The 20,892-nt window shown below is 42.7% G+C and overlaps 1 protein-coding gene across 1 annotated transcript in view; it reads right to left on the bottom strand.

Annotated features, from left to right (window-relative positions):
* The window catches only part of cntnap2a (contactin associated protein 2a), a 243,676-nt gene that overhangs the window by 132,928 nt on the left and 89,856 nt on the right, over positions 1-20,892 (bottom strand). Inside the window, exons 2-3 of the mRNA XM_063912533.1 lie at positions 14,516-14,626; positions 4,488-4,681 (exon numbers count right to left, since the gene is read on the bottom strand). Coding sequence (XP_063768603.1) covers positions 4,488-4,681; positions 14,516-14,626 — 305 coding nt within the window. The remainder of the gene's footprint in view (positions 1-4,487; positions 4,682-14,515; positions 14,627-20,892) is intronic.

Below are 20,892 nucleotides of genomic sequence, written 5' to 3'. Positions count from 1 at the left end.
CTCTTTTATCTTTGTTTTTACACTAACCATTTTATTCATTTCACATTGCTTTGTTGTTGTCGTTCTGGTTCCTTGCACTAATGTACACTTACTTTCCTCCTAATGTAAGCCCTCCAGATAAAAGTGACAGCCAAATCCCTAAATGGAAAGGAAAATGCATGAGGCACTTTAAGTCTGTATTTAATCAGATGCACAAACACGGAGGGCAATTTGAAGCGTACGACTAGGAAAATCACTCAGGTTCAAAACGTCAGCGCTGTACTTTTATTCCTCTGAAGTGACTGTGAAATATCGCACATAAGTAGATCAAGCTGCAAGTTTTCAAATGTGGAAACCAGAGGAGGAAGGTAAACACGTTTATTACAGCAAAAGCATAGTTTAAAGAACTTGCTTTGGACTATAATCTGCACCGCCTCATTATTTCTTTCCTGGGGAAAAGACAACAGCTAACCACCAGTCTGTGGGAGAAGCTTTATTTCATAGTATCATGTTGGTATTAGATATGTAGTGCCACTGTTGGTTGAATAGATAGATGTAGAGTTACTCAAAGTGCTCCAATTTGATACAACTTGACTCCAGATGAGTGAAAACCTTTTTTAAATGGACTAAAGTATAATTAAGTCTAGTCAAAAAAGACCAAAATCACATGGTCCTTGTTTGATCCTGTATCAGTTCAAGTTTATTGGAGACGTACATTACTGTCAGCCGACCTACAGACTGGTAGCTTCAAGCTTTTCATCCTCATTAATAAACAATAGGACATTTTGAGGAAGGGCGCGTTGGAACTTTATGAGAATAAGAGTTATTGAAAGCAAATGTGAGGAATGAAAATGTGACTCAAAATGTTTAACGTGAATGTTTTGTGGTTTCTTGTTTCCTGGACCTTTACAGTATTCACTACACATCACATTTAGTTATCTTCCCCACTGTGACACGCATTCAACCATAATTCCAAAACTGACAAAATACACATCAAATTGTCCACAACTGGTCTCCTGTAATTTCCCCCACGTCTGTATGAGAGAAGGCCTTCAGACGATGCATAAATCAGTGAATCTTATTTTTGTTTTTATTCATTGCCATCATTTCCAAAGTGCAATTTAGCACAACATAATTAAAATGTGTTAGCACCCAGTGGAGCTGAACAAAACAAGCATGGTGTTTTTACCAAACTTATACATCAAGTCCCATTATAGGACAGCATGTCATTAAGGTCTGACCAATACATTACATCTATTTTGTGCCCCGAGGGTTATTTTTGAGCGATTTAACCCCAACTATATGCATTTACTTGTCGCCTCCTTTTCTCTTTTTGCATATTGCTTCTTTTTAAAGTCTAGCTACTATTACCAACATCTGTAGCAGGCTGTGGCAGAGTGGTGTGTGTCGTGGTGGTAAAACATAATCAAAAAAACAGCACAGACCTGCAGATCAACACATCAGAGGTAATGGTTAAAAACCCCACTGTCCATTTACTATAATCACTAGATGCCATCTCAGTAACCTTTGAACAAATCCACTGCCTCTTCTTCCATTACAGCCAATGAGCGCTCCTCTTTAAGTATGATTATAGTGTAGCTGATGAATTAAAGTTTGCACTCATTGACAGTCCCTTATAGACACTGTCTTCTGTTGGACTCGATTTAATTATCGCAGTAATCCATCAATGTCACAGTGAGTCCTCGGCGGTACATTAGTGAGACACTGAAACATTATGTTTTTACAAAACCAATACTGCCTTCGTCAGGGCTTTGCTAACTATCCCCCCCGGTGACTCTAAGCTTCCACGCTGTTGCTTGGACTGGAAGGTGCTCTTTTAGTTTGGCGGGTAAAGAGTTAACTCATCAGCGTGGGGTAACGGCAGGTGGTGATTGGTGGTGAAATGTGCCCGAATTGAGCTTTCATGCATAAGACTGCAGGACAGGTGGTTCTCTCTCCGGGGATCGCTGTGAGCAGCTCATCCAGAGGTGAATGGGATTGAGGGGAATGTGATTGAATAGGCTGAAACAGGGCCTGATGGTAGCTGTGAGTGTGTGTGTGTGTGTGTGTGTGTGTCTGTGTGTGTGTGTGTGTGTGTGCTAGCTCTGCTGCATTAAGTTGCTTTAAGCGCCCTACCATCCAAATGCGTTCCTTTGATCAATAGCACCGTTTGCTGCAATATTGCGACCCTTTACACATAGAAAAAAGGGTCTTATTATAGTTTGAGCTTCAGTACAGGAATGTGTGTATGCATGTGTGTGTCTGTGGGAACGCATTGCTGCAATCCCACACATCTACCAAACAAGACGAGAGAAAGAGAAACTAATGGCTCCAGTTTTGCTTGTTACGCCACCGAAGGTTATTGATGGTGTACGCCCAGCTGAGAATTATTGGCTCTGGATTTGTTTACACTAGCAATATTTTAAATTACACTGGCAATAAATTAAAAAAGCAATATATGTGTCATACAACGAGGAAAACAGGGGAAATAAAGTTGGCCATAGTTGGGAATATTTCAAAGATGAATGTGTTTTGGAGGTTTTGCATAGATATTAGAGGCAATGAATCAGGGTAAATGGCAGCAAGGAAACACTCCTGAATAAGTAATAATCTGCAAATAATTATGATGCAGCGCACAAAAACAACAGCTTAATTTACTTTAAACTGTTAATGATCCATATTTGTCACTGCATGCAGACTTACATTAATAAAAGAGAGAAACATGATGAATATATAAGGGGAGGAATGCAGAGAGGCAAAATGCACACAAGCAAAAGACGCTGTGCATTGGATCGTTTTATTTTGTGAGATTCTGAATGTCAAATCCTTTTTTGCTTAGAATTTAATGATGCACATAACCTTTATTTAGGCTCTAAATGAATAGAGAATTGTTCGTTTAAAGATGCTGCGCAGAATGAGGCATGTCAGGGACACTTGTGTACGAGCAACTAGCTGATGTGCTATTTAAAATATTAGGATGTCATGTCATTATTAGAAAGCGTGGTGTGTTTAGAGGGGACACACTGGACTCCATCACTGGCAGGAAAGCCAATTTAACAACTTGAACTATTTTCCTGCATTTTAGAAAATACATTTCCCTTATCGGAGTCACTGCTTAATAACATCCTGATAGAAAGTGAATTTCCTGAAACAGGGGTCAGCGAGGTCGGCTTCTGTTTATTCCATCTTTCAAGGATTCTTCCTCTCAGCTAAAATATGCCGTGGTTGCTGCATGTATAGGCTGTTTTCAATGTTTAACTGGGCTGCTTTTTATTTATGCTGCACCATACGATATGTACTTGACTTTGTAAACATGCATCTATACTGTGTGTTGTCCCTGACCAATAAACTAAGTTAAAAAAGAGGACATTGACAGCTATAAGTGGGGTGGGATACACAGCACACACCTTCTCCCTTTTTAAATGTAGGTTGAGTATGCTGGCTAGCTTGGTGTATGAACATAATTCCTGACGGGGCTTTCTTCTCCTCTCTTCTCTTCTCCTCTCCTCTCGATGAAAGCCCAACTGTTATCACCTGCAGCTCTCCAGCGTACAGCATTGAATACTGGGAGCCTTTAACCCATTAGATAATGATCACGGATCGTTGGATGCCCCACTCAAGTGCTTACTCACACCGGGTAATGGAGGTCTGTTGGTTTAGAACAGGCAACGAAATAGCCACAAAGAGATCACATGCATAAAATGTCAAGGAATAATGTGCTAAAAGCTAATTTCCACATGTTGTTCAAACACGGTGTTTTCAATCCAGAACCCCTCGGTGCGTGCATATGCTGCGTGGCTGAGATGTTACATTTGGTAAAAACGGAGCTAATGAATTGATGAATATGTATGTGCACCACGCTGTTGCACTCCCACACAAGGTTTTTCGCTCAGGGGTTATCAGAGGCTGGAAAGGAAGCCTTCGTATTTTAATGATAATGTCAAGGAAACACTGTGTTATTTTTAATAAGAGCTGAGTGTCTTTTAAATTCCCATTCTAACATAAAACAATGTTAGTGATTTTACCACACACATCTCACCTGTATCGATAAACAACAACAAAAAGACTGGAGAGGGGAATGAAATATATGTAAAGAGCCAACTGTAGAGCTGTTTTGGATGGACTAACAGTTGGGATTTATGTCTCAAATACGCTCTTTAACCCAACAGATCCGGTGCTAATCACACACACAGTGTCTGTCCACAGACTGCTGTCCTCATCCATATTGTCCCCAATTGTGCATTGCAACTAGGAGCTCAGATTCTGCTCAGCACTTCCACAGAATACACTTTCAAATGTAATCTATACAGCCAGAGCACCCGGACCACGATGCATCTGTAGAGATCCCATTTGCAAAGATTGCATTCTATGCGCTGTTTTTGCTGTCCAGACTTTCTAAACTCAATTACAATGGGATCCGGATATGCCAAAAATGGATTTGGGCTGGCAGTCTGAATAGGGTTTGATAGCAGTATCTGCACACACACACACATTTGTCATCCACTCACCCAGATGTTGCCGTCCTGGTGGTATGGTTTCCAGTTCCTGCCTGTGTCGCTGTAGAGGAGGCGATACCGCGTGGTCCAGTCGGAGCTGCTGTAACGGCCCTGAGTGGCGAGGGCGCTCACCTGCTTCCTGGAGCCCAGGTCCACCTGAAGCCACTGATAATGGTCACTGTCCAAAGGTGACCACCCACCAGCACCTGGGGAGGCAGTGACATTTAATAATGAGAGCGAGATCAGAGGTGGTCTTCAAATCCCTCATTTAACAGTTCTCTTCTCTGTGAGGTCAAATGGCTCTGCCCTGGTTTAATTGATTAAATAGTAGCAAGAGTAGGTGGTTTTTTCTTCTGTTATGCATTATTATTTATCTGCTGCTGCTGTTCAGGGACGACCAGCTCTCGAGTCAGAGACACACAGAGCAGCAGCATGGTCCCGACATAATGACATTTAGCAAAGAGAATGTGGAGCAACAACGTTATGGACCTCCCCATTATTAATGGTCAGTGTCCAGCAGGGAGCAGCCCAGACATTTGCTTAAAAAATATCTAAGTATAAATATATAATTGCTCCCCGTCTAACACAGCAGAAACCCTGACTTTTTGAAGAGCTGCATCAGCATGAATGACATACCAGGATGAATTCCTGTTTTAATATCGGTATGGAGGACATAATGGCACTCGGGGAGTCCACTTTCATAGAGATATGTTCAGTTACAACTCTGAGGCCAAGAATGCAAAGTATGATAGGAGTATAAGCACAGCATATACACTGGGTTACGGCTGAAATGTATTTATCACAAAGTGCTTACACAGAGTAAAGCTGGGATGACACATTTCCTGGAAATAAAAATATGAAAAAATGCAAATAGAGTCACAGATAGAAGCCCCTTCATACTGACAGTTACACACGGTTATCTGCACATATTTGCAGCTAATCTCTGGTTCAATACGAGCATCCAGGAGTGCAGATTTAAGTGATATTTCACTCTGGTGGAAATATTTTTAAATGATCTGAAAATGTACCATATAAATAGGGGGAAGTGCATGTTCTAAATGTTGAGAGTAAACATTTCTGACCTTGTCTTTACCTCTTATTTCCACCTTTCATGTGGTATAAAAGCAGGGGTTTTAAACAGAGTTTTATGATCTGAGGTGCACTTAAGATGGAAAGAAGTGAAATATTGCTTTGAAGAAAATGAGTGCAGCTCATGCAGTGCTATTTCCCTATGGTCACAGAGTCTTCTGTCTGTGTTGGTACTTTAATATGCTCAGTCGCCGTCTAGCTGAAACCTTGTGACTTTGCTTCGATTACCAGAGAAATATTCACGTGTCCTCCAAAATATTGTCCCCCTTCACACCTCAAGGTGTCTAACTGAGGCTGGGCCAGACTCCCTTGGACCTCACAGGTTAAATGAGCCTCAGGTTTAATGTTGCAGAGACAAAAGCAACAGCTAGACAGAAGAGCAGGAAAAATGATGGACAGGAACCTAATGCCATTTCTATTTTAATGAAAGCGAACCAAAAACCTTTAAGGTGTGACACAGGATACAGAGCATTTAAAACAGTGTGATAAATGTGATAAATATGCATAAAGAGTGCATTAAATTATAACATATGTTAAAACTAGAGCCCTCAGAAAGACACACACCAAGCAGTGAAAGCAGCCGGGCCTGCGACAGAATGTGAGTGTGAAATGATTACCGGGTGAGTGGGTGGTGGATGGACTGAGACCCGGCCATGTCACGGCTGTCTCTTTTGATTCTCGTGATGGATTTTTTTCCAAAAAGGACACAAATACAGATAAGAAAGAGACGGACTGAAAGCACAAGTGAAGGAGAGTGACAGATAGAGAGAGAGAAACCGGATCAACGGGGACAAAGTGAGAGAAAGGGAGATAGCAAGACCCAAAAAAAAGAGTGGGAGAGGAGCGTTGTGAAGGAGGCATGAGAGATGATAGTGATATGATAAAAAAGAAAGCTGAGGCAATATGTGATGTACCCCCCCCACCCCCCCCCCCGCTAAAAATCCTATATCTTATCCAATTACAGAGCCATTACACACCAGCCCCGGCCCTGACAGATAACCAGGTCCATATCAGTGGAAACGTCAATACCTCAAAAACCCGTTTCAGCAAAGCCGCTCTTTTAGACGGATAAAACACCATCAAAAAGGGATAGGGAGTGGAGGGTGACACATTGGGTTTGGGAGGGGCGGGGCCACAGTGATAAGCAAACAGACAGTGGAAAATATAGATTAAGAAAGCAAGCTGAGCGGACAAGTGACGCTACGAACAAGATCAGAGGATGGGGTTTCGGAAAGAGTGACGAGGAGGAGGCAGAGAAATGGAAACGAGAGGGAGTAAGAGAGATGCACTAGCAGAGGAGAAGAGGGAGTGATAAGAGGGGTTATTTTATGGCTTTGATGCTGGGGAGGGAAGAGATGAGATAGCATGCCAGTGGGATGAAAAAGGATGGAAAGGGAACAATGTAGTTATGGTAAAGAAGGTGATAGATGAGTGAAGAGGGGAGGCGAACAGAGCAGAGGGAAGAGGGTGAAACATGGGAGAACAGATAAACTGAAGACATTCAGCGCTGGACAATATTAATGGAAAATAAGACTGGGTTTAAAATGATATAAAGAAATGATTGGAAAAAGTTTAGAACATGAGAGAGTAAGAGTTCAAATGTGTGTAATGTATGAGGCCAGGATGGCAGGAAAGTGGCTGTAGAGGGAAATATTCCTGTGAAAGTGCCAGAGAAATATGGGTAAGACTATTTTTGGAAACATACTCAAACACTTCACTGACAAACCCAATTGTTAGGTCAAATATCAGATATGAAAGCCTTGTTTTTCTTCAGAATGGATTCCTCTGGGACGTGCTGACATTACCGGTCAGTGGGAATCAAGGTTCAAATCTCTATTACAACGGGTCCTGCAGTGCTACTGTCACAGTGACCACACTTCCACTACTGGGGGCCTTTTAACTGGAATTTGCACTGAAATAAAAACATGCTACGGTATATGTCCTGCACAGGTCGTTTCTACACCTCAGCCACCCCACTCTTTCCCTTCTGGGTCCGCTACAATGCTTGAGCACTTTCCAAATATTAATTCAGCACCCGTCGAAACAGATGCCTCTGGGTTTTACCGCCAGTATTCACCGGAGTCCTTCTCACCTGTCTCTCATTCCTGAACAGCAACGCATAAACCTGTCCTCTAACACCGGCTCCCTCTGTTTTACAGTCAAGTCCATACATCCATGAGTGATCAGTATCATATTATAATGGTATTAAAACACATGCCTGTTTAGCCTTTAACAAATACATGCTTGCTGAGATTTGTATATTGCACTGAATTAACATCTTATTTTATGGTCAGCCCACAGCATTGTGGACGTGGCATTTAGTTTGGTCCAAAGTTGAGCCAGGGTTTAATAGAGCCCCACCTCTCATCCTCATTGAAATGAACCAGGAGTTTTTGAAGAAGTGCTGCTGTCAGTGTGAACATGACTTAAATGGGTGAATGAAAGGACAGGGTAATGGTTAGGGAAAAAGAGTTGGAGGGGAGGGATGGAGGAGAAGGCATGTTAGGGTCAGAGGCTTACCAAAAGTAACAGATGGTGAAGAGAGAGAGTCAGACCTATTGAAAAGTCCAGAGAGACGTGCAGGTTCAAAAGATCGTGCAAAGTGATGGCAAGCAATTTGGAAAGACGGGCTAAAAACAGAGGTCAGGGGAGAAACAAGGGACATGCATTAAGGATGGAGAGAAGCGAGCAGATAAGTGAGATGGGTAAATGTTGTCATAGATCAGAGAGGAGGAGAAAAGAAGAACAGATGAGAGGGGAGAGGGGCAGCTTGACAGAGGTTAGAAGGGGGTGAAGAGAGCTATATAAAAAAAAAGGAAAGATGTGCAGTGAAAGGTGAAAGCCGGAGGGAGAGAGGGGAGAAGTGGGGAAAGGTTGACAGAATAAAGTGGAGATGGAGGAGACTGGCCACGGGGAAATGGAAGTGAGAGAGAGCGAAACTAAGAGCATCAGTGACAAATAAAAGGAGGAGAAAAACGGGAGGAGAAAAGGGAGGAGGAGGAGAGTCGGGGGACTGTCACCGCTCTCTCACCTGTCACACACACAGATGTTCAGGGAGGAGAGGAGGAGCAGGAGGAGGGGAGGAGAGAGAATAAGGGAACGGAGAAGGTCAAAGAAACACCTTTGAGGACAAGAGGAAGAAAAGCAGAAAGGGAAGTTACAAGAGAGGAAAAGATCAGGAGACAGAACCAGGACAAAAGATGGATAAAAAGTACCAAACAGGATAAAGGAGAAGGAGCTTTTTCTGGACTGTTAGTCAGAAGCAAGATAAAGAGGCTTCATGGGCATTTCCTAAATGTCTGATGTTTTACTAACTAACAATTAATGACTGAATGCAAACTAAGATTATTTATTAATAGCCCCCGTCAGAAACATCGAACGTCTTTTAATGAACTTAGACAAAGCTGAAAATCCAATATGTTTTTTTCACTCCAGGGAAATCTACTCGTATTGATACCTAAGCAGTTTATCAGCCCATTCATCAAAGGCTTAAACTATGTCACTATGTAACACCTCTACAGCCACAATGTCCCATATTGTATTTGTATTGGGACCAGTTCCATTAAAAACACTGACACTGGCATTTCTTATAAGTGTATTAGAAATCAGATTATTCTGCTACCTGGTGAAAACGTCCCGGTGTGAGGATGCCCTTCACAGGTCAAAACTGGCCGAATAGAACTCACACGGAGCGGCTATTTCAGAGATAAAAGGATCAAATCGAGGACAAAAAAACATGCCAGGAGTTTCTCCAAGCTTGCAAAACAACTATCTGTGATGACACTGATAACCCTGCAGTGGTAGCACAGTTGGAGCCAGTGTACCGATACCAGTGCTGGAAAAACCCCACAAATACTGTCACACTAAGACTGTGTAGCTTCATACAGAGGAACATTTATACTGTTGTTGAGCAATGTCTCTTAGAATTAGTAAGCTACATTATGTTTCTTTTGGATGCAAAAGAGGCACAACAAAGAATAGATCGATGTCCCAACAGCAATGTGCTGATTAAGAAAAAGCCGGGGAACATTATGAAGAGAAAATCGAAGCAGGAAGTGCCCTCTGGGAACCGTTGCCAAAAATGTCTGCCTTTTGAAACTGTCAAATAATGTAATCTGTGCAGACATTTTTCTTGTTTCAAATCTCAGTTCACAGCGTTCAGGAAGCCTTCAGCTAGGAGCCATTAGACCGGACAGCAGGCAAAGGTATGAAAGCTCCCTTTTGTTGCTTTGAACCTAAATCAAACACTTTCCTTTTGTCTGTTTTTCGACAAAGATAATAGCTCACCAAACTGGACCAGTTACGGGGTTATCCATTCTCCTGGGGAGCGGATATGGAAACACAGAAAGAGAATTTCCCTTGGGGGATTAATAAAGGTTTATTTCATATGTATAATCCAGAGAATGTGACCACTAATGGGAAGTGGAGTGTGAACATCTGTGTGTGTGTGATGATGACATAGAGGATTTTAACTTTTACAGCGCAGCCGGGAAATGGAAAACAGGAAGTCTAATTCAACTGGCTGGCTGGGTAAACGCTTCTACAGTACTGATGGTGGAAAATGAGTCAGATGGGAGGAAAAGGGTAAACAGTGCAGGGAAGCAGAAAGAGCAAGTCAGCAAGATAGTGAGGCGAACATTTGGAAATGTTTGAGAGTAGAAAATGTTTTATTGTTAATGGGAAAGCGTGAGTAACGCAGACACGGTGTGATTTTGGACAGGTGACGAGCAGCAAGCAAAAGTGACAAAGGCAGAGCATCAAACAGGAGAACATCTCTCCTCTGACTTACTGTCAGCGTGGGAGTGTGTGTGTGGGTGTGCGCGAACACATCACACACTTTGTTTGCAGGTTGAAACACACCCCCTGCGACGCCTTGTTGTTGGTGTGTAGCAGCCTCGAGAGAACATGTGAGAGTGTGTTTATCAAAGATGCTACTTCTCATAACAACCAGCACCGCATTAACAGAAAGTATAACAGCTTCATTAATTAGGACGCAAGGCCGCCGGAAAAAGGGAGCAGAGAGAAAACAGCTGGTTAGCCCTCTGCTAGTGCTTCATCTTTCTGTCATGGAGCAAAGGGAGCGGATGAAGACGGAGTAATTTAATTAGAAGCGGACCGCCATTATCGATGGATGACTGTGACGACTAGAGACATCAAACAACTTTGCCAGATGACAGAGAGTGAAAAGCAACGCCTGGCGTAGGATTGGGGGGGGGATCTGGTTAATTGTACAGAAAGTCAGAGCGGAGTTGTACAGCAGCGCTGTGACATTCTTTGTTTGATACGAGGGAACCGGTGGAAAGTTTGGAAACACTTTGAGAAGTATGCATCAGGGCCGGGAATGTGAGTGAGGATAAAAAAAACAGATAATGAGTTCTGAGAAGAAAGGAAAGAGGCCAGGCCAAGAAAATGGAGTGTGGGATTGACAATGTTACTGTAGAAAATAGGAAGTGTATGGAGGGAAATTGAGATGGAGAGGAAGAAAGGGGGAGGCAAGGATGTGATGGAGGACACAGAGGGAGCAGACAGTGCGTAGGAGAGAGGATCACAGAGGAAAGAAAATGGGATGGCCAACTGCTAGTGATTAGCGGCCAAATCTCATTCCTGGCCATGTCTGCAATGTGCAACGACGTGGGCATACATGGCATATGCACTCACACATGCCAGCAGGTACGCACACACACACACACACACACACACACACACACACACACACACACACACACACACACACACACACACACACACACACACACACACACACACACACACACACACACACACACACACACACACACACACCGTCTTCTCTCAAAGACAAAATGTGTTTCTTATTTATTTTCTGTGAGCTAAATGTGTGTGTTTAATATTGAAAGCGTTCCATTTTTAAACCCAGTGATCCTATGTGCTTAGGGAAGATCTGAAGATCCTTCTTTATGTTCCTGCTCATTCCTCCTTTCTCTGTGCAAATGGACCATGGCTGCAAGAGGGCCACCTTTCCCTCTGTCTGACATTCTTCATGTGCAGGGTCTCACACAAGACACAGTGAAGAGGTGGGAGAGTGCACATTTGAGAGGGTAGATGAAAGCAGTGATTGTGACAGAGAATCATGAGGGATGAGCACGAGGGCCATGGTGTCCGGGAGGATTGGTTTAATGGAAGTTGAGAGAAGAGAGGGTGAACAAATATGGAGAGGGAACAGGTGGATGTTGGGAGATGGGTTTGAAGAAAGGAAATGCAAGACAGGTGAGGGTAAACGATGGAAGGAATTAGGTAAAAACAGATGGAGAAAGGGAGAGTCTTTATCAATCTTTTAGTCCTCAAACTCCAGAGGCAGTAATTGCTCTTGCCTGATTCATCCTACCGTTATAATAATGCAGCTGATTTAATAATACAACACAGCAACTGATGTTAGCTTACACACAACACAACAGCTTGTGAGTGGATGTGATTTCCTAACAAAGACAAAAAGCATTAAGGAATATGATAATGAGTATGTTAGTCAGAATGTGTTTAGATATCAGCAAAGCATTCCCTCAGCATACACAATGCTAAAATCACACACCCAAATGCACACACACACACACACACACACACACACACACACAATGTGTGTGTGTGTGTGTGTGTGTGTGTGTGTCAGCAGGACCCGATGACGGGCTGGCAGACAGCTGCCTGCGGGAAAATCGTTATGGCATCGTTTTCCCTCACTCTCGTTCATGCACATACAGTATATATAGAATAAGAATGAAATGAACATACAGAAGCACACACCAGACACACACGCCTAAAGCCTAAAACCAAATAGCTGTCAGCATTCACAACACAAACCTAATATGAGTGTTATTACCATTGATTATGTGCCTGCCCTGTTTGATAGCTATTGGGAGATTGGAGTAGATTGGCTTATCAGCACCCACTCCTGCCGCTGACGGCACATTTGGCTGCCTAATGCTGCTGCTTTGAAGGACCCCTTCTTATGGTACGAGTGTGTGAGCATGAGTTTGTGAAAATGTGTGTGGGTAGGGGAATTGGAGCAGACCCCTGCTGCTGCCCGCATACTTGTTTTCATTAATAAATGTGCGAGCGAGGGGTACAATCCTGCAGTTCTCCAGTCGGAAAACCATTATACCGCTGCAGGAGAAGAGGCCGAAAACAATGTTACAAACTCAATAGAAATACAGCTTTTATGTTACTTTGACTCAAGCACAATTCAACTTCTGTTTGGTATTGATGAGAAATAACAACATTGATTAAAATCTTTAGCGGCGTCTCGTTTCACAGCAGATATAATGAGATTTAAGAAAAGAGAAAGTGATTTGGAGACACATTTCTAATCCTCATGGAGAAGTTTTCCTCCGGAGGTAACCTCGTCCTGCAGAACTTTTCTCATTACATATTCCTCCCCTGTCATATGCTGTATGCTAACGAGGTGATGACCTCATCATCCAAACACAGTGTCATTCTCCAGAGGACACCGAGACAGAGAGGATGAAACTTTTCATCCTTTTCCCTCATTCCCCCGCTGCTCTGACACTTGACTCAGTAGGGATCCATTCTGGTACACTAATGTCAACATCTAATGGAGTTCATCACAGTGGTAGTCGTGACTGTCACGTAATGGCCTTTGGTTCTCTGAAATATGGCGATGTGAAAGGTGTGAAAGGAAGGTCTCACTAGGACATGTTGGGCTCCTAATTACAAGCAAAAAATGACAGGTAGAGAAAGTGTCGGAGAAATGATTTCCTTTTTTGGCTGAAAGGTTATTCACTGGAGAAACAGCAAAATGTCTACGGCTTGCTTTGTGTTTTAGATTTTGGATTACATTCACCCTCTGTCTCAAACCAGAGTCCAGACTGCTTTGATTAGTTAGATGCCTGGCTCTTTTGTGATTGGTCAACCGCCTAGAGATGTCACGTACAATGTCTTTGAGTGCTAACCAATTGAAGCTTGGGTGTTACTATGTTCCAGAAGAAAACAAAGGAGTCCAATGGACACATTTTAAGGCAGGGGGGGAACTCCCTCAGGGTGGAACTTTGGGATTTTAGCCTTAGCACACCATTTACATGCACACAAACCTATATAAAACACAACAGGAAAGGCAAGTCCCCCAAAAAGAATAGGGTCCCTTTAACAGATTCATTTTATTCTTAAGAAAGGTGAATCAGATGCTATAGTAGACTCAGTTGGACATTGTATATGTGCTTTTAAAACTGTATGTGTGTGTGACTGTAGTACTTCTCTTCAATAGCATGTTGCCCAGGTCCTTCATCCTTGAGGAGATCCAATACAAAAGCAAGTGGGGAGATAATTCTCAAGCTGTATATTTGCACACTCACTGACAGGTTGCTCTTCTTTTGGGTGTCATTATTAAAGGAGGAGCAGTCCTGTCCTCTCTCAGCAATAATTTTATTGGTTTGATTAAACACACCAGATTACCTCCCGTTTATTTGCCAGCTCGGAGCGCTGTTGCCTCAGCTGTGGTGTGACTATATTAGATGGGGAAGTATGAATTATTAATTATATAAACAGAGGGATGTAATTGTGTGGTCCTATCTGTCTTTGCTGTGGACTGATGTGGAAATGAGTGGCAGTCTGAGCCATGGAGATAATGAAGGGAGCCGAGAGAGGGAGGGGAGGCACGAAGAGGAGAAGTTAAAGGGAATAGAAAGCGTGGAGAAAGAGAAGAGGAGGAGGAAGAGGAGGAGAGCAGCTGTGCAGCACTACAGAGCGTGTCACTCTATCACGGTCCGGACATTTACCTCTCAGTGTGTCATCTGTAAAAAATCATTCTTAAAGATGCATGTACATGGAGTTGAATTACATATTTCGTCCATCCACATTATTTGTGTAAATGCATCCCCCCTAAGGACAATAATAATCATGTATGTGCACACGTCTTTCTCTGTGCATGTGTGTGTGTGTGTGTGTGTGTGTGTGTGTGTGTGTACCTCCTCTCCTGTTGAGCTTGGCGTATCCGGGAGCATATCCGTTGGAGAAGACAGACGAGCTGGTGAAGGCTGTGTGAGGCAGGGGGGAGGCGAGGGCCTCGTCACACTTATCTGTGGAGAGAGGGGAAATATAAAGAAGGAGGGAAGGGAAAGAGAAGATGAGTATATTTACATAAATGAGAGAATATGCATCAATGCTCAGGAGACACTTATCTAAGTCCATGAAGTGGATTAAGTTGTTTTAAATCATCACATTGTTCATTGAATGTTAAATAAAGGATTTCTAAGATCTCCTTAACTCAATTCAAGTAAACTCAGCCAGAAAAGTCTTTTGTTTTCCACATGGTTTCAATAAAGCCATTGTCAAACTTGCTCACAAGAGCAGAAAGACTTGAGAAGCTGAGGTGAAGGTTTGTGGGTCAAGAACTAAGTCAGGTCAGAGAGAGAAACCACTGGGGCTTTCCAAACATTGTTGACTTCACTGGCTTCAATCTCAAGAGTGTGCTGCAACATATCCATAACAAGCACGCTGGTCTTGTAACCAGATGCAGATGCATAATTGATTTCGAAAAGAAAGAGAAAAATGAAACAGAGGTGTTGAATAAGTGAAACCCAGTCCCGGGAGATCAGATCCTGCACCGATTTAACAACCAAGGCTCTGATCTCTCCTATTCTGTCGGAGTTATGCAGCCATAAATATGCAGAAGACACAGATTTATATAACCAGGTGACTACGGTCCCGTACAGAAACTGAGTAAGTGCATCAATGGAACCAATGATGGGATGTGCCAACATTTTACCGGGTAAACTGGAGACCATAGTGACTAGAGCACCCCTGCCGAGACACTAAATTGGGCCAGGGGCAGGAAGTCGGGGGGCTAATGGCAACTTCCTACCCCCTACTTCGATCACACACACACAAAGTAACGAGGTATATGGCATGTTGACCTTGCACTTGTATAGTGAAACCCACTAACAAGCACTAAGTGACTCAACACCGCAGAAATATGCAGTGATGTACAAAACAGAGTCCAGAGAAAGGTTTGGACCAAGCCAATTTATTTCTAAAAAGAAAGACTTCGTCCACTCGGGCTGTGGTGCTGAGCATGTGTATTTTCTACAATATGTCGGGTTATATTTACACCTTTGCAAGTGCTCCTTGCAAGAAGGGACATCTGCTTCTTCAGGGATAAGGCAGCCTGGCTCTCTCCTCCATTATAAATCCCATGCAGTCAAGAGCTTTTTAAAGGACTTAAATGAGCAGATATCATTGGATGTGTCTCATGGTGGCACACCTAATGATGAGTCCGGCTTATCTCCTTTTGAACCACAGGTTGTCAGGCAGCAGCATCTGGTCCTGAGATTGGGAGGAATGGTTGGGTCATGCTCAAGTTTTTCCTAAAATACGATCCTCTTTCTCCTTCACAGACACACATTAAGGGTCTCTCTCATGTGCATGCATCGGTCGACTCTAACCTTCCCACACTGATCCACAGAGACTCTGAAATGGATGCAATCATATACAGGCTGCCTTTTATTCATTCACACACACACACACACACACACACACACACCCACACCCACACCCACACACACACACACACACACACACACACACACACACACACACACACACACACACACACACACACAATGCCGTTCCTGCAGTTTCTGTCTCAAGAGTACGTAGGATTTCCAGCAATGACTTCCTCCAGCTGCACAGGGAGATGCACACTCAGACAAAGACATTGAATAGCATATAAGTGCAGGGCGAAAAAGGAATGAACGGCATTGAGAGTGGAGTTGATGGAGAGAAAGTGGATTTTTAAAGGAATGGAGGTGTGGAGAAAAATATAGAGTAGTTCTGCAGTAATTTCCCTCCTAACGTTTTAGTGATCAGATCAGAAAATGAAACCGGTCATCAACAGGCTATTGCACGCTTAAAGTACAAATGATGTGGAAATAGCACATCACGGCTGGATTATGTGTAAAAACAGGTGAGATGTTGCCTGTGAAACCAAAGTATACCCAGTTATTAAAGCAGCTCTTGGAGCTGAAGTCCCATTTATCAGTAATTGTGGTAATGGCAACCCCTCCTGTGGCAGTGTTAGCACGTTTTGTGTACAAAGTGACTGATTAGATATAAATATTTGTTGGCCTCCTGCAGCTTGAATTGATTTCACCTCTACAGCACATGCTCACGTGCATTAAGTATTCAAAACCATGAAATCTGCAGACATGTTAGGACAGTTTAATGAGGTTAGTTCAGCTCCTTGTACCTCTGTGTGTGCACATTATACTACCGGTCTCCTCCTGTTCTAGATCCTTAATAATATATACAAAAACATTGTACGGTATATGTTTAATTTATACATCTGGTGGCTTCTGTTGTGCACATTATACCCCTAAAGCAATCCATTTTGACTTCCAGTTCTATCTTCTATGTGCTGCTTGGATTAAAGTGGAGATCAATGGCAATTCTTATTTGGTTTTTCCTAAATTGAATTGCACTGTACATTAAATGAATCCTTTCTTTATCAAACTACTTCAGGACTAAGTATGTGTATAGACTCCAGTGATATAACAGCTTGATTTCCGTTGATTTCCGTTGATTTTAGAGCCAATTCAAATTCTACTTTTCACCTCACATAAAGACGAGGTTGGGATCTCAGCAATTGTCATAAAACTATACCAAATTGCTTTAGAATCTCTGCAAATTACTGCTTTAATACTGCACTGTGCAACGATCTAATGATAGCATGCATACAGAGCCGATTGCATTGTGCTTACGGTTTGAAAAGAGCAATTACAAATTCAATTCTTACTCTTAAAAGTTAGAAGTATTTCAGGGTCTATGATGATGAGAGTTAATATGAACCTCTATACACGGGTTAATCATTGCATAAAAGCATATAAAGGAAGTAATGGAAAAAGAATCAACTGCACATCTACACAAATAGACATGGTTAGATATGAAACACTCTTGAAATAGACCAAACTTGCCCGAATGTCACGTTACAAGCCCCAGATCTGAGGAAGGAACGAACACAGTAATGAATGCAGAGCGCACGGTGATATGCTTAGGGAGTGTGAGAACACGGTTGCTGATATTTGCACATGTCTGAAGAGCAAAGTAGTGATCTGTATGTTCATGTACTTAAGGGCAAGCAAATGACTACAATATCCATGTGCAAATGTCAGGCTATTCCCCCGAGGGCACGAGACAGATAGTTTTACACATGACGGTGTTATAGGAGAGGAGAAACAGGTAGGAGCACTGAGGGGGAGAGAGATGAGATGGGGAAAAGAGACAGGAGGTGAAGGCAAAGGAAAATGGCTGCCTACCAAAACCTCCTTAGTGACATTTCCAGCTAGGTAAATAACTAGGAAGTGGAAAAATAGCAACCAGGAGATGTGTCAGCCGGCTGTCACCATTTGGGAGCAGAGCCACAGATAGACGGGGTTCGGCCAGCGCGTTCAAAGGGCTTTACATCACTGCCACATCTCTCCGGCTAAAGGGAGTTGGATACGAATACAGCATAACATATTCAGGGTGAAATTCATGACATCCTAAAGATCAGTTGGCATAAAATCCAAGCCACAAAGCTACATGTTGGCATCCAGAGTGGCAGAATAACACGGAAAAACTGGCAGGCACAAACTCCTTTAATGAATTGATGTTCTACTTTAAACTACTGCCACATTGGCCATGCGGGCAAATAGCCCTGGCAGAGACTGATAACAAGTATTAAGTGCAAATCTCTAACTAAATGTGTAGTTTGAAAATCACCAGATAAAAGAAAAGGAATTTGGATGGACTCCTAGAACAAGTTTCACCTTTTTGTGCATGTTTTAAACTTCTCCGTTTGATTATAGTAAAGAAATGTCCAGCTGGCCAGAGAATTACACTCCCTATGTCTGTCTTTGCCAGTGTGCATGTGAGCTATAGTTCATGCAATCCATCTGCTCTAAATTTTAAATTGAGACCCTTAACAAAGCACCAATCATCCGGCGAAGGACGTCCAGTGTTGCTGAGAAAACCGGCGAAAATGTACAACAAGCTCTGCTATCTTTATTGAATGACTGTCAAAACATTGATTGTGTGGAGATTCGGTATAGGGCTGTCAAGCATGTCCTCTCACTTACAATGAACGCTGAAGTTTGGGGACCAGGGGGCTTTTTCTGGACTCAAGTCATGCACACAGTGGAAGCTGTCAAAAGAGCCAACAGCTGCACGGAGATGCAATGTGACTCCAAACTGCCAGAGAGAGCGAGAGTCTCCGTCTGCACAGGCCTTTGGTTTCTGGTGTGTCTGGGAGCAGCACGGGCCTCTGCTCTGTGTTTCACATTAACGCCCACATTCACGCTTTTGTGACACAAAGTCCATCTGGAGCAGACTGAGAGGAGGTCTTTAACTAAACGGTGTTTGCTAGAAGCCGTCTGTAGTGACCTAATTTTTCCTGTTTATAAATGCAATAAATTCCATCTCTGGTATTTTTCTCCACCGGTCTGCATCAGTCCATTTGGAGGACATTGTTGTTGTTCTGTGCTTAGACAAAAGGCAGTAGTTAGTATTCACTCAGTGTTTAACAGTATTAGATTCAAACTGATTTCACGCAGGACACCTAAGAATCATCCTGCTGTTTTGTAATGACCATTCATGTCATGTTCAACTCTTTTGTGATGTATCTATAAAGCTAAATCAAATTCGATTTAGTTGTCCAATCAGGGAAATTAAAGTGACTCTGAAAAAGCTTTCATAAACTGATTGAAGTTCTCAAGTTTCCCATGGGGTCACAAAGAGAGGGTTTAAAAACCGGTCAAATGGCCACTCGCTAATTAGCAAGCCGCTACAGACGCGTGTTGTCATGTACACCTGGATTTGCGGGACAGCAGCTCCCTGGTGGGCTTCACAAAGAGGTAAGGTACACAGATTAACAGATGTTCTGCAGGAGAGAAAAGGCCTCAGTAATTGGCATTACAGATGGCTGGTCCAACCGCCAGTGTCCTCTCTCGTAAACACAAGTATGAATCATTATAAATGAGGTATTCAGGGACGACTCAGCAGGAGGGATGTAGGATGTGTACGTTAAGAATTACATTAACATTAAAAAGCTTCCCTTATGGAGTTTGGGACCTCTAGTAGCACTGCTGAGATTGTTTCTATGAGTAGGTCACACTTTTTATCTGTACACTGCAAGAAATACTGCGATGCAATCAAGAATGCATGGAAGAAGAGGATTGCAAGCTTATAAACGTGGAAGTACACAAAACTGGGTTTAAAATACTTGTTTTCTGAGAAGGAAATTAACCCAACATGCCTTCTATACCTAAAGGATGCACACACTGCGCTTTGGAGAATAATGCTGAATGTAAATAAACACTAGAAAGCTCCATGGGGCATCTTTACCTTGAATGTCAGCAGACAAACAGTATTGCATTGTATAAAAAGAACAAAGTGAGTGTGGTGGCATCTTGTATTCAAACGGCCCTGGTGAGAAGCTGACCTTCAAGTCTTGGAAGCTCCCACAGCCTGTGAACACATCACTGTCCAACAAGAGTCAGGGACACAGTCACAAAGCAGCATCGAGCACACTGATCAATAAGAAGGAGAATAAAGGATGAAACAAAGGCATTTTGAAAAGATGCAGCAGCAGCGAAGTAGAACGGAGTTTAGTGAGAACAAAAGAAGTGACAACAACAACCAGGCAAACAGGAAGTGCTGTAATGTTCATTCTGTATGGTGAAAACAGCTGTGTTGTTCCACCTGAGGCTAGTGTGATACAGCATCCTAATCTAAATCAAAACGGATTTCCTGATACTAGACCTCGTCCTCACAATATCCAGATCTCATATATAACGTTTTGTAAATCCATCCAGTGTGCATCTAGTCAAACACCCTGTATGACTGTCATTCTAACCCAACATCTGGATGAATTACGCACCTTTCTGCCAGGGCTCACACAGCCTCGTGGCATGAAATAGCGGATATCAGTGGAGGGAATAACAACCCTCTAGACCCCAGGGTGAGAGCCCATTCAATTTCAAACCACACAACAACCAGTGAGGATTAAAATGACTATATAAGTCAACGGCAAGGTGCTTACTTTACAACATGAGATGTTTTCAGTTGGACTAAAGAGAGGTAAGAGAGGTTATGATACGTTCAAAGAAATCAGGATATGAAGATGATGACTCTTCAAGCACTTTTTAAATGAAATCTCGGACACTTGATACACACACTTAACAATTTCATTTCTTCTCCTCTTCTTTCACTCTCTCTGAGTTTATATGTGAGTGGGTGCGTTTTAAAATGTAGTTAGCTTGTATTCTCTCCTCTCATTCTCAGGCTGCTTATTCACCCTATACCCTCTTGT

This window comes from Eleginops maclovinus, chromosome 21, assembly GCF_036324505.1.
Source record: "Eleginops maclovinus isolate JMC-PN-2008 ecotype Puerto Natales chromosome 21, JC_Emac_rtc_rv5, whole genome shotgun sequence".
Taxonomy (NCBI): domain Eukaryota; kingdom Metazoa; phylum Chordata; class Actinopteri; order Perciformes; family Eleginopidae; genus Eleginops; species Eleginops maclovinus.
Note: the sequence above shows the minus strand (reverse complement) of the source record. Positions and strands in the feature narration are given on the sequence as shown.